The 27,013-nt window shown below is 42.5% G+C and overlaps 1 protein-coding gene across 1 annotated transcript; it reads right to left on the bottom strand.

Moving 5' to 3' along the window:
• Nucleotides 1-817: 817 nt before the first annotated feature.
• cnstb (consortin, connexin sorting protein b) lies at nt 818-27,013 on the bottom strand. The gene is made up of 11 exons (XM_069657236.1): nt 26,867-27,013; nt 22,442-22,974; nt 20,427-20,536; nt 15,963-15,993; nt 11,438-11,524; nt 11,222-11,333; nt 10,663-10,684; nt 10,503-10,572; nt 8,386-8,651; nt 2,585-2,732; nt 818-2,477 (listed from the first exon to the last, which is right to left on the bottom strand). The coding sequence occupies exons 2-11, from the start codon at nt 22,521-22,523 to the stop codon at nt 2,269-2,271; spliced, it is 1,137 nt and encodes a 378-aa protein (XP_069513337.1). The 5' UTR covers nt 22,524-22,974; nt 26,867-27,013; the 3' UTR covers nt 818-2,268.

The raw sequence follows: 27,013 nt of genomic DNA, 5'->3' as shown, positions 1-27,013 counted from the left end.
CATTTAACTTAGAGATAAGAAACTATTTCGTTTATTTAAAACGTTCTGTGTTTTCAGAAGTAACCAGTCTTATTAGGATATCATGATCAATTCTTCATGTGTATCGTCATCAGTTAGTTTGAGAAGATTCATAAAACAATGAAGACAGCTGTGTGATCTCTGCTTGGCAGGACACTTCAACTCAGCTTGTTAATCATTATATTTTATACGAAGTCCATGTTATATATTTTTATATATAATTCAATAACTTTGTTGGTCATATGTCCAACAGCTGGCTATGGCAGGTTAAGAAGGGGGATGCCTTTTGGTCATTTTGCTAACAAGGGGGAAATGGATTCCACGTCAAATTGGCAATTCCAGAAAGTTTGAATTAACCTTTTTACTCCCACTGGTTTGTTTGCCAAACTGAAATCTATTAATATTGCAGCGATCCAAATCTTCTTAGCTACCATGCATTCATTCACACGTGAGATGAACAGCGGCCACAGAATTGGCCAAAATACGTTCCTCAATTCAAGTTATGTAAAGGTGAAACCAGACATTATACACAGGTGAGTCAGACCTTCTAAATTGTTCGAGAAACTTTCTCGTCCATATTCAATTTGATATCTAGTTTCACAGCAGTATGTGGATTAAACTTTGTAGAAAAAAGCATGGGTGGTTCTTTGGTGTACGTCGACATCTGGTGGTGAAGTTCAGAATTTAAAGCCCGACTGAAAACCCTCCAAAGCAACATTCACACATCATTTAGAGGTGATAAATCCTGTTAATACAGGGACACTGAAAAAGAAAACAAGATGGCAAATGTTCCTTAATTCATATATTTTTGTATTCTCTTGAGGACACGACTAAACATAAACACTGAAACATAAAAAGGTGGATTGCATAATGCATTGTCCACAGTGAAAAGACAGGAGTAACATTCGTCAATTTAAAAACATTGAGAGTTCAGAAGGAGAGATATAAATCTGTTGAAATCTGTAAAAACATCAATACAAGGCAAATGGAAAAAAAAGGAACATGCACAACAAATTTCATTTCCTCCTTTTTTAGTAACATTTAGTATTTTCTGTTGTGTTACTTGTCCCAGCCAGGAAACACAACCGTTGTTCCATTAAGCTCTGCTTTTGGACCGAATGATAGATGCATCGGTTACGTACACGGAATATTAAACTCCCACTGCAGAGAAAAGATGCATCACGACTGTGCATGTAAACCACTTGAACATTTAGTGCTGGGAGCATTCATGAGAGATATAATTAGTGTTTTTGATGTGTTTCTATTCCACCTGTATTTTTGCTTTTGTGATCTGGTGTTTGCACACGGCAGAGTGGAACTCGGTAGTTCAAATGTAGAACAGGAAGTTTAGGGTTTCAACATTGAGCACCAAAAGTAAACACAGGGAAAGTGCCTGAGCTTGTGGAGCTGAATCACTGTATTGCATACTGATGACACCTCTGAAATATATTGTCTTATAAGGTGGTAGACTTTATATTTCAACACCAAGAGCAACACTCTGCTCACTGTATATCTAGAGCTTCATTCATGCAGAATGTCTTAAGATGCTGTGCTTTGTTTTGAATAGGGCACTTTGAACATGAACCGGTATCACGTACGGTACAGAGTGTCTCTTTGAACTGCTCTTATTAATGTGATCAGAGGAATGTTAAGAGTTAACCACCTGTATTGAGGTAAACACAAGGCTCATCTGTGTCTGGAATAATATAAATCTTTTATGTCATGCTGTATTTAAAGAAGAGAGATGGGCCAACAGAGCAAACGGTAACATGGATTTAAAGGGAAAAGTAACAACACACCAACACACAGTTTAAATTACTTGCTTAAACGACTATGACTGCTACAAAGGTGAGTAAAACGCTAGTGCACATATAAACTACTTCTTCTGTTAAAATATAAATGTTGTTGTGAGCCCTCTTGTTTGGTATCTGTACGGTTCACCTGAAGATGGGATGTCCACACAAACAGTAGAAACAAGAGTTTGTAAAATCTACTCCCACAACATTGCACACTTGTGGATTCTGACAGCTCTGACTGCTTGGTGTTGCTTCGAGCATCCGTTAGTATCACATGAAGCTGGGACTGATAGCTTTAAGTGATCGAAGCTGAACGAGTCAAACACTCTGGACCGCAGCACCGGATGAATGCTTGTAGGTCCCATGCTTGTCCCGTTGACTCGTGCTCAGGTGCTCCCTCTACGCGTTACGCTGTCCATCCCAGAACAGGAGTCTGGAGTGCTGATAAAAGCGTCTATGTCCGGAGGGGCAGCCAGTGTCCGAGCCCTTCAAAGAACCGCCGTACGTTCATGACGTAGAAGTCAACATTTTGAGTGAAGTCGGTACAAATGTTGGAGTAAGTGTCCACCAGGGTGCAGTACAGAGCGGTCCCACCTATGCTGATCACCACGGTAACCAGGCACAGCAGCAACAGGATCAGGCAGGAATCTCCACCTACCTCATCTACAAGCAAGACATGGACACTGTTACATTCTCTTTCATAGTGTCAAACTGTCATGCCAACGTTGGAACATGCACTGTAAAAGTATCAGTGATGCGTACAACCCTACCTTGCTCAATGCCGTCCTCTGGCTCACTGAAGCGAACTTTGCGTTTGGAGTTGTTCTGTTTAGTAACGATGTCGCTGGGGGGAGGCAGTCCATCCAGAGATGCTCTCCTCCTCTTCAGAATGGAGACCAGGCCATCAGGAGCAGAACTCTGAGGGAGACACAGAGACGACAGAAATGACACTAATGTGTTCTACTTGTTTTGTTCCAGTGGACTGAGAGTGCTTAAAACATCCCGATGACTTTGATAAGTACAGTAGGTCTGTCTGATGTATGTTAAGATATTAAAATGTACACTTATCAAACTAATCACTGAAACCATAGAACAGAAACTGTGTACAAATGTTAAGTATGGTTGTTGAACCAGGAAGTTCAACAGACACAATGGGTTTATTTCCCAGCGGACATTTTTACATCCAACAGGAGGAGAAGAACAGGTGTTAATAATAACTTAACAATAGTTCTGTTCTATTCAGGAGTCTGAGAAAGACAGGCAGTCAGCATGCACACAACCAGGACCATGAAATTGAAGCAGCTAAATGGAATACAGCCATCGTTAATGCCACTATAAACACCTGTGCTTTTCCTCCTGTTGGATGTAAAAATTTCCGCTGTGGCCTATAAGGCCTATAACTGTTAAGTCGTCTCCTCCAATTAAATAAGACGAACCTGCATGCAGGCCTTCCTGCATGCACATTCAAACCTCTGCAGATGATCCAGAACGCAGCAGCGCGACTGGTCTTCAACCAACCCAAAACAGCACATGTCTCTCAACTGCTCATATCCCTCCACTGGCTCCCAGTCGCCGCTCGCATCAAATTCAAAACTCTGTCGCTCGCTTACAAAACAGCAACAAAAACGGCTCCTGCCTACCTGAACGCCCTCATCCAGGTCTACACTCCGTCCCGCCCACCACGCTCTGCCAATGAAAGGTGCCTGGTACTCCCATCACAACAGGGCCCCAAGTCTCTAACTAGACTCTTCTCCTCTGTAGTCCCCCGGTGGTGGAACGAGCTACCAAACTCCATTCGGTCCGCAGAGTCCCTTTCACCTTTAAGAAGAAGCTAAAGACCCAGCTCTTTATGAACACCTCTGACCTTAATGATATTGATGCTATTGGTGATGATGACATTGAGGATGTGGTTTATGTTGATTTAGATATTCATGATGATGACTATAATGACCTTGTTGATGTTGTTGATGATAATTTAAAAAAATAAAATAAAATCAGCTTCTTTACGCCCTGTGCTCTGCCTGTCGGCACCAGTGTCCGGTCGCACTTGAAGCTGTTTGTTGGCACTTACTGACTTCGTTCGCTCCTCTCTTGATTGTTGCTTGTGTTATGTTAACTCTCAGATGTACGTCGCTTTGGACAAAAGCGTCCGCTAAATGAAATTGTAACAGTGTTATAAACTGGTGGTTTGTTGAAAACCTGTATGTTGTCTGACTCCTCTTGCCAGTTGTCTTGTTAGAACTATTTTCAGTGATGCCTAAGCTATATTTGACCATACTTCGTTAAACAAAAAGCATACACAATATTAAGATTGTTGACATCAGGCATGGCGCCAGGATTTTTTCTCTACCAGAGCAGGTACAAAGCACGTTTGGTATAAGTGTAATTTGGCTTATGGCTATTTTGTGATGGTTATATCACAAAAAAGCTAAAAGCTTAATGCAAGGACAAAAAAAATGTGAAAGACTTCAGCACCGGACAGCGCCCAGCAACAACAACACAATACATCCAAAAAGAAAAATTGATTCAAATAATGCTGTTCTGTTTCTCAGGTCTTTACGCGCCGCATGCAGGAAAAACTGCGCTCACATGACGCAGAGGTTACTGACAGTGTGACAGATATGCTTAAAAGTTTATAGAGTCTTTGTGAGGTCATCAGCGGCCTGAGGGGCTTAATTGTGGCTATGCAGTTCTGTGACGGAGCTACAGCACCCCGTAGCCCCGGTGTAGTGCTGTGCTTGTTTGACATGATCTATTCAGCATTCTGTAGCCTCACAACACCTCCATCATCCTCATCAATTTCTGTCTGCAGCTTTATTGAATAATAAAACAGTGCCCTGCTTAGGTCAGTGGTCTCCTCAGGTGACAAATATCCCATAAAGCAAGTTTAGTCCTTGAAGGTGAAACGTACAAAACATCATATGAAGACGAGCTAACTGTTGGCTAACTGTAGCTGCAAAACATTTCATGAACATGAGCCTACTGTGAACACAGAAACACAACCAAGGGCTTTGAGACTTACACCATGTAAGTGCCACATTCGATTAACACTAAAAAGCTTTGCCACATGTCACAACTGATACTGTCGTTAAACAGTATGTTTCAAATTATGAGTGCAAAACCATACTGTTATAGAAGAAATACAAAACCATACTTGTGAATCCTGCTGTATGTTTGATATCAGTCAACAGACGACCAGCAGCATTTCAGGTGGCTGTGAGCTCAGCAGTAGAAGCAGCACAAGAGCAACAACAAAGAACCACAATTACAGTAAAAAGTCAGCAGAGGTCAGTAATGAGATTATCTCCTGGCAGAGCTTTAACCCTTCCCACCCTAACGAGAGCCTTTTGACCTGATCATAATCTCTTAACAAACCACAGGGCAAGACGCAGCACGACCTTATGCTGACTACTGAAGTGGAGACAATTACCGAGCTGTCGGCCTCATCTGCTGCAAACATTTATGGGTCAATTATTTACGAGTTCAGTGGGTCAATAGCGTGCTGAATCCTGCCATGGTCATCACATTCAGCTCCTCTAAAGCTCTTATTAGACTATAAAGGTGAATGCAAGAATATCCAAGCAATATTTTATAGATAAAAATACAATGAACCAGAATTTAACATTAATTGTATTTGAAGCAGCTCAACATTTACATGTTAAAACAACATCGGGTAAAGGGGAATCCCAGGCTTTAGGATACAGCGGTTCTATAATAGGGATAGACCGATTATCGGCGCCGATATTTGGCATTTTGACGCATATCTGCATCGGCCTTTTTTTTTAATCCGACGGCCGATAAGAGATCAATTTAAAACTGGGTTATTTTGGCTCTGATGCAGCCGCGCCTCTCTGTCTGCAGTCACTACTCTGTCTCCAGCATTGTCCCACCCACAGCACTGATTGGTTACACGCAGAGCCATGGGACGGGTAACAGCCAATCAGCAGTGAAAGCTGTGCATGCAGCTCAGTGCTCATACACACGGCGGAGAGGAGAAAAAGTTCATTTCTTTGCAAATTTTATTTAACTTTGTTTTATTTACTTTATAAAACTTCAGGAAGTTATTTATTTATTTATTTAAATGTTCAGTTAACTTTATAAGAGATGCTGCTGACCCTGGGAACTCCCTGCGCTTTTTGTTTGTTTGTTTAATAAACATATGCTTAAAGGCATTTAAACAAAGTTAAGTGTTGGAGTTTGTATTATTCAAAGTTTTGACGCCAATATTTTCACTTCTACTGCAAATTAATATCGGCTCCAAATATCGGTTATCGGCCCCCTTGACTACTAATAATCGGTATCGGTATCGGCCCTGAAAAAACCATATCGGTCTATCTCTATTCTATAATACCACATTTTTAAGTAGGTAAATGAGAATACCCTTTGGTCTATTAAAGATCAATTTAATCTAGCTGTAATTGTAATTTAGTACACAATTGAAAATGTTGATTCAGTGATGTTCTTGTTCAGGTTTTGATAACCTCTTGAAAATGTAAGAGATTCAGTTAACTGTCATCTACAGAAGTTCTCGATGACTCCGCCATCGTCGCCCTCATCACTGATGGGGAGTGCAGGGAACCGACCCAGGACTCTGTAGACCGGTGCCAGTGGAACTGCCTCCTGATAAATGCTGGGAAAACCAAAGAACTGATGGTGAATTCGCAGGAACAAACCCGCTCCTCCCACACTGGTGAACATCCAGGGACTAGACATTGAGATTGTGGACTCCTACAAGTGCCTGGGTGTTCACCCGGACAATAAACTGCACTGGACAGATAACATAAATGCACTTTACAAGAAAGACCAGAGCAGACTCCATCTGCTGAGAAGACTCAGGTCCTTTGGAGTGCAGGGAGCTCTCATCTATCATTTCTGGAGTGGTCTGCTGGAGCAGCATCACGGCTGCAGACAGGTCTTTTATAGGACCCCTCAACTCTCTGGAGGTGGTGGGAGACAGGAGATGATGACAAAGCTGTCATCGCTCATGGAGAACATTTCCCACCCCCTGCATGGCACAGCAACACCACTGGGGAGCTCCTTTAGTGACAGGCTGCTTCGCCTGCGGTGTATGAAGGAGAGATAGCGCAAATCCTTCCTTCCTAACCAAAAATAAACTAACTTCAATCACATGTGCGACAATATAAGAACTTCCAATGTGCAATAACATGTTAGCTATTTTGTGCACTGTGCGCACTGTTTTTCTGTTAATGTGAAATACAACATATGCAGCAATTCTAAAAACAAACAATATGCAACAAGTTTTTTAACTACTCGATTATCTGTGCACTGTGTGTTCTTTTTTTGTTTGTTTGTTTGTTTTGCTGCTGCGTAACACCGGAAATTTCCCGATTGTGGGGTCGATAAAAGGTTTATCTTATCTTAGTCTATCTTAATTTAAGCAGGATGAAAGAAACAATCTTTTAAAAAGGAGACAGTGAGCCTGCAGCCATGACAGAGACTCTTTACGGCCTACAAAGGCATTGAGCTAAATGCTAACAACATGCTAACATTTGTTTATTTGCAACAAAAACTCAGCTGTGTAACTGTACTTTTCTTATCAGCTAAAATACTCACATCCGCATGCTAACATGCTCTCAATGACAATACTGACATGATGATGCGGATATAAAGTTTACCATGTTCACTATGTTAGTTTAGCATGTTAGCATGCTAATTGTGCTGCATGTCATTCCCTCTCTTTTCCCCACATCTCTCTACAGCTCTCACTGTGGGATGAATGCAAAACCAAAAAATGAAGTAAAAAAATAACAGGATATAAAAATCGGTTATTCCTTTAAATGTTGTGTCTTTCTGTTTTTCTGGCCAACAGTCATTCGTTAGTTCAGCATTGGGCATGTCTATATCTTATTACCCTAATTAGGTTGTACAGGGACAAAAGAGGGTAAACTTCCTTAGTTAAAAAACCCTGAACCCTCATGTATTGTATTGCCAAATAAAGGCGTTCCACCAAAGCAAAACCTTTTCTGGAGTACATAACTGCCATTATCCTGACCTCATCAATCCAAGGGCTTCAGCCTGCACGGCTTGTTTGGAATAGCTCTTATTACATCTCCACCTCGAGGAAGTACCAAGCCCTTCCAGCTCAGTGCTCCAGTCGGGTCATGATGTCTTGGCTCAGGCCCCGGCTCGGTAATCTAGCCCATTTGGCAAGGATAGACATCCCAAGTGTCAGGCCACACCAGTGAATATGGGTGGGGATTTTTCTAACAGAGAGAAATTTGCGATGATCTCACCAAGAGACACATTTTAGGGAGTGTCCCGGCAAAGACAAAGAGCTGAATAGAACTTAATGAAATGCAGTCTGCGGGCTGAAAGAATAACAGACAGTAAAAGCGAGGAGATCAGGGAAGGGAAAGAAGGATAAATGCATGCACGAGATGGTTCATGGATCGTGAGGAGGAAAGAATATAGCCTTCCTGTAGTTATCACAACCTTCATCTTCAACCCAAATCACGATCTATGAGAATCTGCTTCTGCTCGTAAGCTTCAACAATATGACCTTCTCTTGTAAAAACAGATGTGAAAGCAGACAAACAAAGTGCATTCCTACCCCCTCTGTGTGGGACAGCTTGGCCAGGTCCTTGTCTGAAGCCTGCGGGACTCCTGTCGGCCACTCCACCTTCACCTCCTCCTCCTCTGGCGTCTCCTCACACGTCTCCTCCTCATCTACTTCATGTCCCTCCTCGTACGTCTCTTCTTCTCCCTCCTCCACGCACCCTTCCAGATGGCCTGTCTGGGGTAAGGGAAGTCCTGAACCCGAGCTCTTTGTGCTTTGTTCTTTTTGCTCATCCTGGTCTGTTGTTTCAGGCTTCTTGACTGGCATGTGGAAAAAAACAAATGTTACATTATTACTCCAGCGTGACTGTATTTGAACGTACAGTTGATACAGAGGCGGTGTAGCTAAATGAGAACAAGTGGATTAGACGTTTATGCCACTAACGGGATTAAATGGGGCAATGGGAAGTTTACTCTATTGTGATTTGTCAGCCTTCATTTATAGAGTAAAGGTAAAAAGAGTGCATGTCCTTTTTGTCTTACAGGCCCGCTAATTAAGTCACAATAGTTTATCAGTGATGTTTGTGTTTCCCACAATAAATCCTGAGAGGATAAATGCTTTATACTTTGGTGACCTCCTGACTTTTTATTTGACTTTTCACACACAAAACTAATGACATTCTAATTAGCATATGTTTTAGCATGCTAACATGCTAAAGTAAACTGGAGAACATGGTACATATTTCCGCTGTTTAGCATCAGATGTTTCAGGTGTTCATTTGGCTGTGTATATAGACCATAAAAAGATGGACGACACGACATCTCCCTAAAAGTGAAGCCAAACCCTCTCTATCGCCCCCTGCTGACTGGCTGCAGTATAGGTCATAAAGCCCGCCTCCTCCATGTTAACAGATGGGACATGAGTCAAACTATAAAATCAAAATACACGTCAAATAAATGTTTCTCACACATGGTTTCTGTCATTATAGTTAGTTCTTATCATGCTGATTTAAGTCCAAGTGTTTTTTGACAAGTGCTGCGATGCTGTAAAAAGGATGATTGACAGCTCTGTTGACCAATCCAGCTCCTGCAGCCGATCTGTTCCGGATTAGCAGAGTAGAGGACGAACGCCGAGAGGAGACGTAACTAAAACAATCACTACAGTCATTGAAGTTTACATATCTGTGAACGTCTGCTTCAGACCAACACAAATTCTATCAAATTCTTTACTTTGGTCTAGAGGGAAATACCTTAACAACAAATGGATAGATCACCAGGAAAGTTTGTTTCAACTTTAATGATCCTGAGAGGATATATGCTTTATACTTTGGTGACCCCCTGACTACTAAACTATTGACATTCATGTCATGAGTCATTCTAGTTTAGTCATGTTGTTGATTTGTATTTTGGTGTTGATATTATTTCCTGTTTTCCTGTCACTTTGTCTCTTGTTGCCATGAGCTCTTATTGTTTAGTTTGTATATTCTGTTCCTGTCTTGGTTTAGTTGTTCTTTTCATTTAGAGAATTTCCTGTTTTACTTTGTAGTCCTGAGTTTGGTTTCTAGTGTTTCCTGTTTTATTTTGTAGTTCTTGCCCCTTGTATGTCATGTCTTATTTTACTTCCCTCCTTTGTTCTGTTTCCCGCCTTTCAGATTGTGTGCCCTGCCTTCATCGTGTTCACCTGTGTTAATTAGTCTCACCTGTCCCTGATTACCCTGAGTGTATTTAGCCTCTGTGATCCTACCCTTCTGTGCCAGTTCATTTGAGTCTTTGTCCGTGACCTTCCTGCTGTGAATTTGTGTGTGTCTACATTGGATTATCTTCGTGCCTCCCCAAGTAAGTGTTTAGGAGTTTTCCTTTTGTCTTTTTGTTAGTACTTTCATTTTGCTCCGCTATTTTGGATTTTGCCTTTTGTTTGATTGAATAAATCATTTAGTCTGCACCTGGGTTCTCCACCTTTTTGGTTTAACATCAAACAGTGACAGTTCATTGTTGTTTAATTCTAATTAGCATATGTTAGCATGCTAACACGCTAAAGTAAAATGGAGAACATGGTACATATTTTCTCTGTTTAGCATTAGGTGTTAGAATTGTCACTGTGAGCATGTTAGCATACAGTTAGCATGTATCTGCCTCTCATTTGGTTGTGTATATAGACATATAAATGTTTACCATTATCATGGCAGGATCGTAGTGTCTCACTGCTGCTCTGAACGTCTGTCAGTGTTATATTCAGTGTGTTCTGTTGAATCAAACACAGTACACAATAATTCATCATTTATGTCTGAAATTGAGCAGATCATTATAGAAAGGTAAGGTTCAAATGTCTTACCTGTTCCACGCTGGTCGAGGGTCTGAGGGATGAGGAAAACAAGAACACAGAGGCAAAGGAAAGTCAGGATAGAGGTTGACGGGACAGCGTGTGGAGAAAGACAAAGAGAGGTCAAACAATGTGTTACAAAACATATTACAAAGCTAAAATATCCTGCAGCCCTTTCCAGCAGGAGGTGGCATCGTGCAAATCAAATCCACCTGCGCCAAATGTCTGCGGGCTGCAATAACATACCAAGAGACTCGCAGGATAGGTGGGACACAACAGCGTCTGGCATGCAGACATGCGGTATGTGTCTGGTGGAAATCACAAATCCTGCGGGAATCTTTTCTGCCCTCTTAGAAATATGGATTTTTCCCCACTTGCTTATGTGTGTCTGTGTCCTGCGTCTGTGCATTAACAATGTGTCGGCTGTGACTCCTCAGTGTGTCCACATGCGAGACAAAATGTACAAATGCAATGAAGGAAATGGGAGGAATGGGCGTGTATCTGTCTGCTGCAGCAACATAGCAAATCACACATCATCTGATAAATGTTGTGTTCATGTGTTGTGATGTACCGGAGGTGTGTCCTGCAGATCTGGCTCAGGGTCTCGATGTGTTTCTGACTGATGAAGTCTGTCTCATCCGGCAAACTGCTTTCAGTGTTCTTCCTCTCTTTCCACTGGCTCTCTGGGAACATACGTGGAATGCATGTAGAAAACAAATGAATGCAAAAACTCATTTTCTCTCTCTATAGCACAGAAATATATTTAAGGTTTTACTGTATGCAGTACCCCAGTTCTCCTGCAGGGTGTCAAGGTTGGAGAGCAGACGCTCATGGTAGAGCTTCTCCAGCTGCAGGAACTGGATGGCCCACTGGTCTGGTAACATCACTAGTTAAAGACACCAACCTAGACTGTCAAACTGATTAACTTCAATTTCAGTCATTTTTACACGTTATAGTAGAATTAAAACAGTCATTCAGTTCTTCGTTCAACTGCTCGTTAACACAAATATCTAATCAGCCAGTCACATGGCAGCAATTCAATGCATTTAGGAATGTAGACATGGTCATCGATTCTCATTTGAATGACCCAATATCGATTCATACACTGAACAAAAATATAAACGCAACACTTTTGTTTTTGCTCCCATTTTTCATGAGCTGAACTCAAAGATCTAAGACTTTTTCTATGTACACAAAAGGCCTATTATCTCTCAAATATTCATAAATTTGTCTAAATCTGTGTTAGTGAGCACTTCTCCTTTGTCGAGATAATCCATCCACCTCACAGGTGTGGCATATCAAGATGCTGATTAGACAGCATGATTATTGCACAGGTGTGCCTTAGGCTGGCCACAATAAAAGGCCACTCTAAAATGTGCAGTTTTACTGTATTGGGGGGGTCCGAGGGGGGTCAGTATCTGGTGTGACCACCATTTGCCTCACGCAGTGCAACACATCTCCTTCGCATAGAGTTGATCAGGTTGTTGATTGTGGCCTGTGGAATGTTGGTCCACTCCTCTTCAATGGCTGTGCCAAGCTGCTGGATATTGGCAGGAACTGGAACACGCTGTCGTATATGCCGATCCAGAGCATCCCTGCTCAATGGGTGACATGTCCGGTGAGTATGCTGGCCGTGCAAGAACTGGGATGTTTTCAGCTTCCAGGAGTTGTGTACAGATCCTTGCAACACGGGGCCGTGCATTATCATGCTGCAACATGAGGTGATGGTCGTGGATGAATGTCACAACAACGGGCCTCAGGATCTCGTCACGGTATCTCTGTGCATTCAAAATGCCATCAATAAAATGCACCTGTGTTCGTTGTCCACAACATATGCCTGCCCATACCGTAACCCCACCGCCACCATGGGCCACGCGATTCACAACGTTGAGCTCCGGTGGACATCCCTGCAGTCAGCATGTCAACTGCACGCTCCCTCAAAACTTGCGACATCTGTGGGACATCTGTGCACATTTTAGAGTGGCCTTTTACTGTGGCCAACCTAAGGCACACCTGTGCAATCATGCTGTCTAATCAGCATCTTGATGTGCCACACCTGTGAGGTGGATAGATTATCTCGGCAAAGGAGAAGTGCTCACTAACACAGATTTAGACACATTTGTGAACAATATTTGAGAGAAAAAGGCCTTTTGTGTACATAGAAAAAGTCTTAGATCTTTGAGTTCAGCTCATGAAAAATGGGAGCAAAAACAAAAGTGTTGCGTTAATATTTTTGTTCAGTGTAAATCGAGAGATCGATCTTTAAAAATATGTGGAAAAACGTGTATGATCACTCACGTTTCTGAGCGCTCCTGAACACACCACGACTCAGAAAAAACACAGCCTTGAGGAAGACATGCCCGGACTCGTTTACTGCACCTACTCCGAGACATCAGTGACTCGTGTGTGTGTCCATGAATATGTAACTTAGTTTTGCAGTGATGTTCATGTTGCTCTCTGTTAGCATCGCCTTTGGCCGCGAGTGTATTTTCAGCATGTCGTACAGTATGCCTTTCCACATAACTGTTAGTCTTGTGTGGTTTTGTTCTCAAATCTCGCGCAAGTTGAAGCCCAGTTTGTTTAATCAAAACCATGAGCCAGATGTTCAGACTGAAAATCGGTCTAATTCATAAAATGGTTAATATTGAGTTGACTGCTGTCTTTGTCATGTTTAATAAAAAGTACATGATGAAACTTCTTTCGGGTCAATTCTTATTGTAAATATTAAAAACTCCACCAGGTTAGAGGTGCACTGATATTGTAACTGATATACTCCCAACTAAATTCGAACTGAATCGAATCGAATTGGGACTTTATGAATCGTAATCGAATCGATTTGAGAAATCCTTATGGATACCCAGCCCTAGACAGAGGTCAGAGGGAGAACGGGCAGACTGGTTCGAACTGATAGAAAGGCAACAGAAATCAACTAACCACTCGTTACAACCGAGGTATGCAGAAGAGCATCTCTGAACGCACAGCAGAAGCAGATGCCCTTGAAGCAGATGGACTACAGCAGCAGAAGACCACACCGGGTGCCACTCCAACTAAGAGCGGGAAACTGAAGCTACAATTCGCACGGGCTCACCAAAACTGGACAACAGAAGATTGGAAAAACGAGTCTCGATTTCTGCGACATTCGGATGGAAGGGTCAGAATTTGGCGTAACCAACATGAAAGCACGGATCCATCCTGCCTTGTATTAACGGCTCAGGCTGCTGCTGGTGGTGTAACATTGTGGGGGATATTTTCTTGGCACAGTGTAGACGTCACAGCCTACCACAGAGTATTGTTGCTGACCATGTCCATCCCTTTATGACCAGTGTCCCCATCGTCTGATGGCTACTTCCAGCAGGATAACGTGCCGTGTAACAAACATCAAATCATCTCAAACTGGTTTCTTGAACATGACAATATTCACTGTACTCAAATGGCCTCCACAGTCACCCGATCTCAATCCAATAGGATGACATGGATGTGCAGCCGACAAATCTGCAGCATCGGCGCGATGCGATCACGTCAATATGGACCAAAGTCTCTGAGGAATGTTTGCAGCACCTTGTTGAATCCATGCCACGAAGAATTAAGGCAGTTCTGAAAGCAAAAGGCGGTCCAGCACGGTACTAGCAAGGTGTAGTGGCTGGTGAGTGTATAACCTAAGTGAAGTACTTCTAATATATTTCATTATTGGTGGAAATGAGAGAGCGTACAGAAAGAGGTGGCAGATCTGGTGGCCTGGTGTCAGGAAAATAATCTCTCCCTAAACACAAGACAAGACCAAGGAGATGAATATTGATCCTAGGAGGAAGAAGGAGCTGCACATGCCACTTTACATTAGGGAGACAGAGGTAGAGAGGGTGGAAACCTTTTAAATTCCTCGGCACCCACGTCACAAGGATCTCACCTGGTCTCACAACACACGACAGATAATCAAAAAATCCCAGCAGCGGCTGTACTTCTTAAGGAGGCCGAGGAAGTTTGGCATGTAAACCAAAATCCTCAGTGACTTCTACAGGGGGCACAATCGAGAGTGTCCTCACCACTTCCATCACAGTCTGGTATGGACACAGCACTGCTCAGGACAGGAAGGCTCTCCAGCGTGTGACCAGAGCTGCACAATTCATCTCTGGAGCAGGCTTCCCATCTCTTCAGGACATTTACAACACCAGGGTTTGTACATTATCGAAGACAGTACACACCTACAACACAGTCTCTTCACACTACAGGACTGACAAACAGCTTCTACTCACAGGCCATCAGACAGCTGAACAGGAGCGTCAAACCCTGCCCCCCTCTCCCTCCCACTCAATCACTCTTAATTGAACTGTACCATACAGACATTTCACTGTTCCTAGTCCGGTTCACAGGATGTAGTCTGTGCACACAATCCTGCCTCTGGCTGCCTATTCTGCTATCTGCGCCTTACCATTATTTCTTAAATCCCATCGTCAAGTGAAACAGAAATAACCTTGCGTCTAGTGATATGCATGCTGGAAGATTTAGATAGAGATGTTGACGTTAGAGTGTAAAATGCAGATATAAGTATGATATCCACTCTGTTTCGTAGGTCATTCTATCTCATTTGACTGAAAAGAGGACAGCAAGAAATACAAACAACTTTAACTCCCTTAGTGATGTGTTATGTTACAAAACGTGACAAAATGTCTCCCAATAAACAATGACCCCTTTTACTCTTCCCCCCCAACAGTCTGCAGCGCTAAACACTGGACATTTTTCTCTACTAACTATGTCACAAATCTTCCTTCTCAAGCCTCCTCTCCGTCTCTGCCCTCACACACTAACCCACCGTCCCCGTTGCAGCACGACTTGCTGACAGATGTTGCCGGGCCAACGTTACAAACAGAGCCAGAGGAAACTACTAGACGGCACGCCTTCAGGGCTTTCTGCCAAAATATGGGGAATACCCAGTGACTGAAGGAGAAATTACAGATAGAAAACAAGATTGTCCTCTAATTGAAATTGCCTATTTTCAAACTGCTTAATATTATTGTGTTATTCCCTTTAGGATCAGTGTGATGCTTTTGTCCTTCAAATCAGCACAGGCGTCTAATGTAAGAACTAGTACGGCCCAGAATCTGCTCTGCTTGATAAACCCGAGCAAAGGGAAACCCTCTCTTCAATCAAATGAGATAGAAGCACTTACTAAAAGACTGGATATCATTCTTTGTTTTGTTTTTTTATATCATAAGAGCCAGTTCAGCTACAGCTCAGCTGGATAATACAAGTGATTGGCAAATGACAGCATGAATAAAAACAGAAAAGATGACATCACCGTGCACTTTAAAGGATACAGTCCTCTTTGAGCGAGTAGGCTTCTGCGATCTGAAAGAGGAACAGCATTAGACAGGAGGGTCATTACACTGATTGAAACATACACGTGCAGTAAAAAAACATTGTGTGACTGTGAACCAAACATTCTAGAGTGAAACATCAAAGCACACAGTGTCAACCCGCCGTGCAGTACAAATGTTGTCGAGCAACATTTTGGCTTTCAACCAAATGTAGATGTTTTAAAATCCTTTTAAAGATGAAGATCACATGACAGCGTCATACCAAGAGAGAGAGCAAAGCAGACTCCCTCTCAGACACGAAGTCACATGAAACTTATTATGGTCTGGATTAGCGTGCCTCTGTGGGATTTTTTACCTCTGTCTCCATTAGCAGTGGAGTCAACCAGTAAGTAAATCCAGAGCTTGGGAAGTTCTACCTTCTATGATATTCTCTTGTAATTCCAGGTGGTTTTAGGGCTGCAATTAAATATTATTTTCATCGTCAATGAATCTGCTATTTTGTAGATTTTATTGCCCATTAGGCCTAAAATATGTGTAGTGTTATCAATAGTTCCCAAATCAAAAGATATTAAATGTGCATCAGAAGAAGCAGCTTTTCCTCACATTTAATTTATAAAATAACTGCTGATACATTTTCTGTCTCATAACCGATCAACTTAATCGACTGCTCTGGTTCGTGTCCGTAACCTCTCTTCTCTAAACTTGCGTCTGGCCTGGTTTCTTGAAAATGTTTAAAGCTCCTGTGAGGAGCTCTTTTTTCACTGGTTATGAAACAGACCGAAATTAATTCTGATGACTCTCTATGAGCTAGAAAAGCAAACCAGACCATCAGCGACAAGATTGATTATTTCTATATAGTTATTTCTAATGCCTGAACCTGCTGGCGGTGGGTAGGCGTCAGACGAAGCGATTAACTGCACGCTGCCTTTGTTTACATTTTACAGGGTAAACATTTAAAGTGAGTGATACATGTGACTGTTAAAGAAAGCAGGATGGAATTTTTTGTTAAAAACACCACTTAGGATGTACAGGAAATCTGCAAAAAGATAAGAGATACGGCTTTGTCCACAGGGGGCACCAAAATCAACACAAACTGACAGTTTCTCACAGGAGCTTTAAATAAATGCATCCTCAACACAATCTGTTTATGATATGAACTGTGGGCAGGCTCTATGTGTTGGCATTTCTATGAACTTGCCGCTGTCAGTGTCTTCTAAACAGGAGCTAAATAGACAGAAGCCCTATGAGCTTCAGGCTCAGTGAGAAAACGGACCTTTAATTACTTTTCTCACTTTCTCCAGAGTGCTAAATAATTACATTTTCTCTCTTTGTGCGAGACACACCGTATCTTGTTGAAACAGATATCCACCGATTGAAACAAACTGAACTTTTCACTTAAGTCTCACAGAAGTCACGGGTGGATGATGTGACAATGAATGCTCGAGCACGGACGTAAAAGGTTCTCCCCTCAGCCACCCCGTCCTCTGTGTGTAGTACATTCTGACTGCATAATTTTCTTCAACATTTTTCAAGTTAAAGGTATAATAAGTAGGATTTTCCTAGAAAAATAAAATATAGACTTTTACATAATATAATATAAATCACTTATGGGCCTCTACACATGTGTGTTGGTGAGTGAGTGTGCAGACCCTTGTGAGACCCTTCCCTCTGCATCCATTCTGTTGTTTTGCTTTGCACGGGACGTTTTCAGGAGGGGCGCTGTTGTGGTTCCCTGAGCCAATCACAGCGTAATAGGTGAGTGTGGGAGTGGTTCAAATTAGCAACTGGGCCCCTTTTACACAGGCGTTTAGCATGCTAGCACAAAGGTAACCGGCGGTTAGCATGCTAGGGCAAAGGTAACCGGCGGTTAGCATGCTAGCGCAAAGGTAACAGTGATGCTGTCGGTGTTAGCTCGGCGGGGTGGGCGTGTTCTCGCACGAGAGAGTGAGGGTGAGCTTCTGGTGACGAAGAGCCCAGGAGGAGGGGCCCAGTTTTAATGTGTTGTTGACAAAATGCAGGAAAAAATCCTACTTATTATACCTTTAAATACATTCAAAAATTCTGCTCTTGGTTGAAACTAGATAGTCAGTACATTCTCCATGCTTGAGGTGTCTAGAGCCCTACTCAGGCTTTTTGACAGATGCATAATAAATAAAATACTATAAGATAATACAGAGTTATATTGCACTAAAACATGGAAATTGCTGTTTTTAATGTACATTCACTGTCATCTAAGTATGCCAGAAGCAAGGAGAATTTGATCAGGTCACACTTCACTTTGAAGCTCTGGCTCAGGAGCCCCTGACCCATTTGACCCCGACATGTGTCCTCTGCAGGCCTGTTCAAGTAATTCATCCCCTGCTTTTTACACAGATATTGATTCCTTAGTAATTCAATGATCTTCATACATTTTCTCATTTAATGGATGATGCTGGCAGCTATATTTGGTGCATGTCATAACGGTTTACAAGGAGCTAAACTCTCCCATCAGGGCCAGACATGAAAACCTGATCAACATAAGATCCCACAACTGAATCATTTTTAGGCACATAAACACTGAGGTGCTTAGATTCATTCTTTTATCTTCACTTCACTTCAGTTGTTCCTTCGGGTATGTCTAGTATTTGACAGCTGAATTCAGATAATGAACTATTGGGTACACCAGAATAGCAGATGCTAGAACACATGACCAAATATGGACCATTATGTTTGGTAAAGTACGAAAGACACTGAACATGTTTCTGCTCAGCGTCAGACTACATGCCAGACAAAGTAATCCGTAGAGTGTAGCATCATCACTCACACCACATTCCTTCTAATTGGAGTTTATTTATATTAATAAACGATAACTCTTACAGTTACACGTCACATTACCACTTTTGTCAAGTAACTATTTGCACTCTTATATTCCTTTGTCCAATGATGACGCAGTCTGCAAAGCAAACAAGCCTCCTAACCTGATGGGATAGCTGAGATGAATTAATCATGTTGTCCAAGTGTTGTTGGGAAAATTGTGGTCTGCAAAGTATTGCACCTGGAACATGAAACCACTGCTGTGATCCCTTTCAACACACCACAGAGGCTAAACCAACTGTATTTATCACACCTCTAATTAGCACGTCTGTTTGAAGGCTGTGCTGTTGATCTAAGCGGGGGAGGCAGCAGGACGTAAACAAAGAGCGGAGGGTTGCCAGTTCAACTCCCTGCACCTGCAGAGTAAAACCGTTGCATACATTCACTAACTATACCACCAAAATTAGAGTGTTGACGCAGGTTTTTCAGACCTGGGAAGACCCGCTTATAGATGCTAATTGTCTCTGTTCCCATTGCCAGTGAAGTATCCTCCTGTCGGTCTCTTTTCTGCTGTGTCTGACAGGGCTGTACCCGAATCAGGATTCTTTGAGTCGAATCGGATCTGGCTGTTCAATACGAAGACTCGACTATTCGTTGATTTTTTGCTATTCGACAGCAATGTTCGGGGGGGGGGGGGGGGGGGAGTACTCTGATTAAAAATATTACAGCCTTAGGCCCTGTGAACATACAAGGAGCCCTATCACCTCCATTAGACCTTAAAAAACATCATATAATAAAAACTGTGATGCAGACTCGCAGCGCTGAGGGGGGAGAGCACAAGCACAGAGAAAGGGAGGGAGATCGTGGACTGAAGCGATGACGTGATAAACAACTTAGTTTGATCATGAATCTCCTCTTAAGTTCTGTGTGAAATATATGAACTACACAGCAGACTGCAGTCTCTGTTCACAGGGCCAGACAGACAGAAAGATCGGCGTGATTAACGCAGATCCACGTTATTCAACGTCTGTGTCCTCCCCCCGCTGCGTTATTATAAACTATGATGAACTGATCGCAGGTTACAGCTCCTGCTCGTTTCATTCACAGCATGGTGAGACGTACTTTATACCTTTTATAGTGACAAATTTAGAACGATGTTAAGGCTGCTTGGACGGAGACGGGCAGAATTTGTAGCTGAGATGACGAGGAGTCGCAGAAGTTAGCGACGGAGCATAGCATCACGCCGGAAAGGGGGCGAAGATTAGCGTGTGGACACAGGTTTTGTGTTTCGATCAATGCCGATCGGAGCCGAGGCGATAATTACCCGCGTCTACTGCAGAGTCATTTGGGAAAACAGCTTAATTTATAGACTATTCATTCATGTTTTAGAGACAGCTGACCTTTTTATATTATAAACCAAGCTATCGCCGAGGATTTGCAGGCGCTAACAAGCTGTTTTGATGCATTTGAGAGATGCAAGTTCAGGAGTTGTTCTGTATGTTTCAGCTAACTGAGAAAGCTGAATTTCGGTAGATGTAGGCATACAGAAACTCACACACAGCGTACACAACCACACACAAAAACATTATGTCTGACTAATTAAAGACACATTCCCTGTGTATTCCCTGTGTATTTGTGAGAAAACACACACACACACACAAACCAACACACCTGGTGCAGGGACTGTGGCAGCAGTGTGTAGTCACTGTTCTCTCTGAGGGACTGCAGCGAGGCCAGCAGTTCTGGGCTGGGGCCTGACGGTCCGTCTCCAGAGACACTTCCTAGAAACATACGACACAAACAAACACAAGAGTTAGACACCGCTCGTATTTCAGACGTTTCATAAACAATATGGTCACATTTAACACCCTTGATTTGTAAGCTAAAAAAGTATTTTTGCTTTTAGTTGTTTTGTTCAGTTTAGTTCTCCATCCTGCATCTCCTTCTATCCCTGAGCTTTAGAGCTCCACTGTGTAGGATTGAGGGATCTATTTGAGTAATTGGCAGAAATGTAATGTAATGTTTTTCAATCACTGGGTTGTGTTTGCAGTTTTTTACAGCCACAGTCGGCTCTCCTACACACTTGGAAGGAGAGAGTGAGGGGAGCCGGTGCTGTTGTCAGTTGGTTGCAATCTGCACTCATTAGATCCCACCAAATCCTACACGCTGCTGCTTTAACGGAGTGTCTCCACTTTTGAGGTAATTTCTTCCTTGCAGAGATGTAGATGAGAAAATTGATACCACTCTCTGAATGTGAAGGTACTACAAACAGCTAGTTAGCATAGCTTAGCATAAAAAGGGAATGGCGAAGATGTATGGAGACACATAAACACCCCTCAACTTACCATTTTATACTTGATAAACGAACAAAACATTCTGTTATGTGCTCATTAATAATAAGTAAGCTTTAGAGGTGCTGTCAGATAGATGTTGTTTCCCCATGTATTTAGCTTCCTATTTCGCATGTGAGCATCAATCTTTTCATCTTACTGAAAAGAAAGCTATTAAGCTTTGAAGTGGGGTTGTATGAGATACTTATCAATAGTAAGTCTACTACACACATGAAGGACAACAATGTCCTCTGGTCCCCACCGTGAACAGCACTTTGTCGTTTCCATAATATTGTATTTTCTTTAGTTTGTTGTCTCTTCTACAAACCGCTGACACAAACAGCTGATCCGACACCGTACGCTGCAGGCGTAGTAACACGTATGTGTTGCGGTCCACACAAAGTAGTGCCACATAAAGAGGCGTCCTTACTGAAAAGTGAAACGTGGTGAATTATTCAAATATAGCGTACAATCAATAACACTATTGATTTTTAGGTGAGACGTCCTTATAAGTGGATAAATTACGTGTGGAATTGACCCTATCTGCAGCGGCATGTAGCCGAGCTTCCGTGCGGCACTCGGCCGGTTGGGGCCATGCTGACCTATCTCATACAACCCCACTTCAAACAAACCGAACCATCCCTTTAGGACCAACAAGCAGCAAAAAATATATACTGTTAGACAACCCCCCTGTCTGCTTGTATTAACCTTGTGTGTACGTGTGTTTGTGTGCTGACAGCCCCAGTGGATGTGGTAGATGCTAAAGCTAACTGACAAACAGGGCTGTTACCTCAGTAGGTTGCCATCAGTGACTGTCATATACAATAATCTAATGTGCTAGCTCATATACTTTTAAATTGTACGTTCATGTGGACCGGATGACGTTTCATTAGGTTGGCACAAGCTACAAAAAAAAAGCCTCTATTGCATTAACGTACGGTGACAGCCTGTCAGCCCAGCGCCTGCAGCTATAACTACAACAATTAGTCACTATTAGCTGTAGCTGTATAGTGCAACGCTTATGTAACGTAGCCTATGAGCTCCGGCTGTATAGTACATGACAAACATCCAAGAGTATTGGCCGAGGCTTCCTCACAGCTTAGTATCATCCTGATCATCTTAAGCTCTGTTTTTTCCGGTGCACTGCAGCGGTTTGTGGGAAACTGTGGTCCACAGATGGATGATAAGCTTTGAGTCGTTGAAGCTGTCAATCAGCACTTCTCCATAGAATTTGTTCCTTCTAATGTGTATCTCTGCTTTGCCATTAGATTAATTAAGTCAGTCTACGGTCTTTTAAAGATGAAATGTATGGAGTATCATCACCTGAAACTCTCCCTGTCTTAAATAAGCTCTTACCTGTTGCACTGTCGATGCACATCCCTTCCTCCTTCTGTGTAGTGCCGGGACCTTTAGGTGGGGTGGTGTTCTTGTTGCCCATCACCTCCGTCACTGCAGCGATCTTCTCCTTTAAGTTGAGAGTCCCCAAAAGCTTCTCTGAAACCCTCCAGTGGTTCTGTTTCTCTTTTTCAGGCCCTCACTGGAAAGAACATTAATTGTTCCTGGCTTTTATCAGAGCGCTTCCTCCGAGTGAGATAAGCAAAACTACTTGGGAACGTTTACTTTGCTCTAAGCTCCCAGGGAAAGGATTCGAGCACGGGAGAGTGAGGTCTCTGCAGGTTTGGTTTGTGATCGCTCTGGACGGAGCATGTGATTTAATCCTCCATCGCCTCTCCTGGGTGGTCAAGAGAAGGGAGACTTAAAACGACCATTATGGTCGAAGAAAGCTGGACTTTTGAGGATGATGCTCAGTTGTTGCAGACTGTGTGGTTTTTTCTCTTCTCTCTTACAAGCAGAATTCGGTGTACTTTCCTTCCCTTGTCCCGAGGAAGCTGTCAAAAGAATAACTACATTTTAAAAACAGAACATAATGTATGTAATGCATGCCGTATGTTCAGAGATGGAGAGAGGGAAGATAAACAGAGAAGGACAAGAGAGTTGAATGCAAAGAGAAGCAGCAATGCTGGTGAAATGGTTGTTATGTCACTGGCTGAAAGAGTCGTCTTTGTGTCTAACCATGACTGCCCGTTGAGGCATAGCAGAGTGCTCCATTCTGAATAACTGAATAACTCACTTGAATATAACGTCACAGTAATCTGTGGAGGAGAATAATTAGCATTGAGTAGGTAATACTGCAGACAGACTGCACACTGTACACTATCAATAATCTATTCTTGCACTTTGTTCTATCAGGCAGGGAGGTTTAGAAGTGGGCGTCAACATTTTATTAAGCTTTTGTGTCTTGTAAAATATTGTAAGATTTTTCAACTGACAAGGGGGAAGACTTGAGTCTAGAGAGCAATGGACTGAGTAATGTGCAGTCATTCTCTTGATTCACAGGGTACATGTGGATTTAATACATGGGCTGTAAAGAAGAAGAAATATGCCCGTCTGATGGATGCTTCAGGGCAACCAACAAAAATAAGCCATGCTAACCAAGCTAGCAGAAAAGCGCCCGACGTCATGGCCGTTTTTTCTACTTGTCAGATCGGATGAAAGGAGAGGCGGGCCTTCTGTCAGTTTACAATATAACGGTTAGGTTAATGACAGCTAATAATTCGGTGGTTGCCTTAACAACCGTAGCCTGTAAGAAAAAAGGGCTCTCTGTCTGATCGAGCCCTTAGGCTGCACAAAAACTGCTTTGAGCTAAATGCTAACGTCAGAATGCTAACATTCAGCTTTTTTAATGTTTACTGTGTTCAACATTTTTGCTTAGCATGTAAACATGCTAACATTTGCTACAGTAATTAGCACTAAACACAAAGTGCAGCCAAGGGTGACAGTTATTTTGTTAGTTTCAAAGGGAAGTGGTAAATAAACTAAAGTATTGGACAGATTAAAGCTAGCTGTTAGCATGATTATGCCAGAAGATGGGTCAGAGGATCAGTAAATTTATCAGTTTATTTATCTCCCCAGCAGAAATCTGAGGAATATATGAAGTGATGACTCTCTATTAACAGGCCTTTAGATTATGTTTTATTCAGAAATGCCGGAGGAGGTAAGAATTCAGTCTCTTGCCTCAGGCTAAGTTCACAAGGGTGTACATGTAGATGTTGATAAAAGAATAACCAGTCCTGCCACAGTTATTATTACCGAGATGTTTTTTATTCTTTGTTTTCATGTTTCATCCATGTAGGTTCTTTTTCTTCCTGCTTGCCTTATGGCCTCGTTCCCTGTTTTTCCCCTACAGGTAAACACCTGCGTCCATCCGTCTTCACCTCCCCAGTGGGACTAAAATCCCAAATGTGTGCACTGTAGGTGCAAATTTTAGACGCAGTCTTCTACACAAGCTCGCAAAAAGCACGGCTTTCTCTCCCAGGCAGTAGATGAATATATTTCCGCTTCACGAACCCTACATTTTCAGCCTGAGTGGTCCGAGGGCATGAAAGCTGTGTGATAGTGTTCACACAGCATGTAAGCAGTCACATGAACATTGTGAATGCTGCTACATGGAATGTGACATAAAGTACAAACGCTGCGAGCAGTGCTTGACTCAGGATGAGTAGCAAAAATTTAACGGACGGAGACTCAAGATGAAAGTGTGTGTAAATGTTACTTAGATGTGTTATGGCAGTTTTGGGTTTGCTTTTACATTTAATGCATCTCTTGTGAATCGCTACAAGCTTCCTAAATCTTACTAAAGGTAAACATGTAGATTCATGCAAGTGTTTTTCTCTTTAGCCTTTTAAAAGAAATTACATATTAACTCTCAACATAATGACCTTTTCTAATGCAGTGTTCCTGGTTAAATATCCTGGTTAAATTTTCCTAGCTTTCAGGCAACCAGAGGTCCCATTGCTTTATAACAGACAACTTGCAGAGACTTACATAGAAGGGTAGAATACTTTGACTTTAAAATACACTTATTAGCTTTTGAGTTGGGTAAGAGAATCGATACCAATCACCTGTGCACATGAGCCAGAAGACATTTTGCTTAGCTTAGCCTGTAGTGGAAAAGCTAGCCTGGCTCTGCCAAGAGGTAACTTGCTGCTTCACTGTCCAATAAGAATTCGTCCAGGTCAGGACACAGCTTCCCCATACAACCGTGAAATGTGTTCTTACACTTTCTGGCTTTTGTACACATTAAACAACAAAGATTTTTCAGTTAGCCCAGTTCTGCTAGCTTGTCAGTTAGCCTTGCTATTTCCCTTGCTTCCATTAGGCTACACTAAGTTCACCTGCTGCTGGCTTTACTTTTATATTTACAGTGGGCTACTGAGTGTGGTGTTGATCTTCAACGAAGCATATGTCCAAAAATGTTAAACCATCCCTTTAAAACTTGCTTGTTTCTATCATTCCTTATTACAGCTGATTGGTTTGCAAAGTTTTCATTCCATAGTCACTGAATTTTAAAGGAGACATTCGCTCCTGGAAAAAGGCACCATCAGTCAAAGCTGGTGTTCTCCGTAATCAACAGAAGCAATAATTTTTACGCCATAGCTGTGGAGAAATTTGTACAAACAGCTCGTGGTTTTACCCGTTCTACATTCCTACAACACCCAGGGTGCATTGCGCCCCTCCCTCTGAAAGGAACGGCCCAGCGAGAGACGCTGGAGTGAAATACTACTGTTTTTGCTACAGGCAACGGCTCAGAGCGGTATAGAATCAGGAATATGACGAGAATATACCGGCGGATCGTCTCAAACATTTTTGGGTCTGCAGTCTACATTTCAAACCTGACGATTTTGAACGAGACATGACATCGGAGATGGGCATCCAAGATTGAGGAAGTGTAGTTTAGCGAGCTCCCTGGCCTCCGGTGGAGGTTTTCCAGGGCCCATTGGAGAAGCGGATAGCGTCCTCCAAAGGTACAGAGCGAAAGTGCATTTTTTCCCCCACCATAACGCCATTAGCGCCCCATAATAGCATGATAGGACTGAGGTTGGAAATCGGCAAACTGGCCCTTTAAGTGTCAATTAAAGCAGATAGCAGCTTTTAATAATGGATAACCTTAATTTTTGAAGTCTTAAATTTTGTTTCAGTCTGCATTCACTAAAATAGAAAAAAATGGAGGCCGCCTGACATATAGCCTACAATTACATTTTTACTACCAGGCTACTGTTATTCACAACTCACTCAAACTTGTGCTTCTATTCACACCACCTATGCTGACACTGGTACTTTGTACACCTGGTGGCTTTCATATATAAAACGTGAACCCAAAACTGTGCTGTGAAAAACATAGACGGCTTTTAATTCTGCTTTTGTTTCTACAGCAGACTAACCAGTGTCCGGAGTGGATTCAATTAGTTCGTCTCTGTAAATGTCGCTCGTTGGGTGGCCGAATGTGCGTGCGCGTGCACGTGTCCGTGATTTATCCAGAGTGAACATGTGCATTGGTGGCGCGCGCTTCTGACGCTTTCGTGCACTAAGAAACCTCGCGCTCGTTTTTTGCTGCCTACATACATGTTCAATCACTCTGACTTGTTTATTTTACACTCATATAACAGACATACGCGGTAGGACGGTATTGAGCTTAAAAAAACACACCATAGCATTCGTATGACAGTTTAGCTATCGAGTTATTCCTATATTTCCTGTAACATTCGGTCCTTTCTATGTTTTTCTCCGTATCCATCTTAAATCTGCTCCAGGAGTTACTCGAGTTCCTCCTGGTAAAGTATAAAAATACCCTTTTGCCACCATATACCGTGTGCGTAAGTTAATGTCACATCATTACACGGAACACACAACACAGGACATAGGATGGAGGGATGCACTCACCCCTGGATGTTGTCTCACAGTTTGTCGTCTGAACACGAACGCCCTGAAACGGCGTCGCGGTGTTTTCGCGTCTCTGTGTTTGTCCACAGCAGCATCCACACAAGCCTCAGTCTGTCAGCTGTCTCTCGCACTCTCTCATGCTTCTTG

The sequence above is a fragment of the Semicossyphus pulcher genome, unplaced genomic scaffold (assembly GCF_022749685.1).
Source record: "Semicossyphus pulcher isolate SPU_LCO1_2020_fin unplaced genomic scaffold, fSemPul1.0.p SCAF_11, whole genome shotgun sequence".
Classification (NCBI taxonomy): Eukaryota; Metazoa; Chordata; class Actinopteri; order Labriformes; family Labridae; genus Semicossyphus; species Semicossyphus pulcher.
Note: the sequence above shows the minus strand (reverse complement) of the source record. Positions and strands in the feature narration are given on the sequence as shown.

What these genes read in the sequence shown, in the direction of transcription:
- cnstb (XM_069657236.1), bottom strand. Translation starts at nt 22,523, where the DNA reads ATGGGCAACAAGAACACCACCCCACCTAAAGGTCCCGGCACTACACAG. An exon ending in GTGCATCGACAGTGCAACAG is followed by an intron (nt 20,537 to 22,441) that starts GTAAGAGCTTAT and finishes GTATGTTTCTAG; the next exon opens with GAAGTGTCTCTGGAGACGGA. An exon ending in CTACTCGCTCAAAGAGGACT is followed by an intron (nt 11,525 to 15,962) that starts GTATCCTTTAAA and finishes TGATGTTACCAG; the next exon opens with ACCAGTGGGCCATCCAGTTC.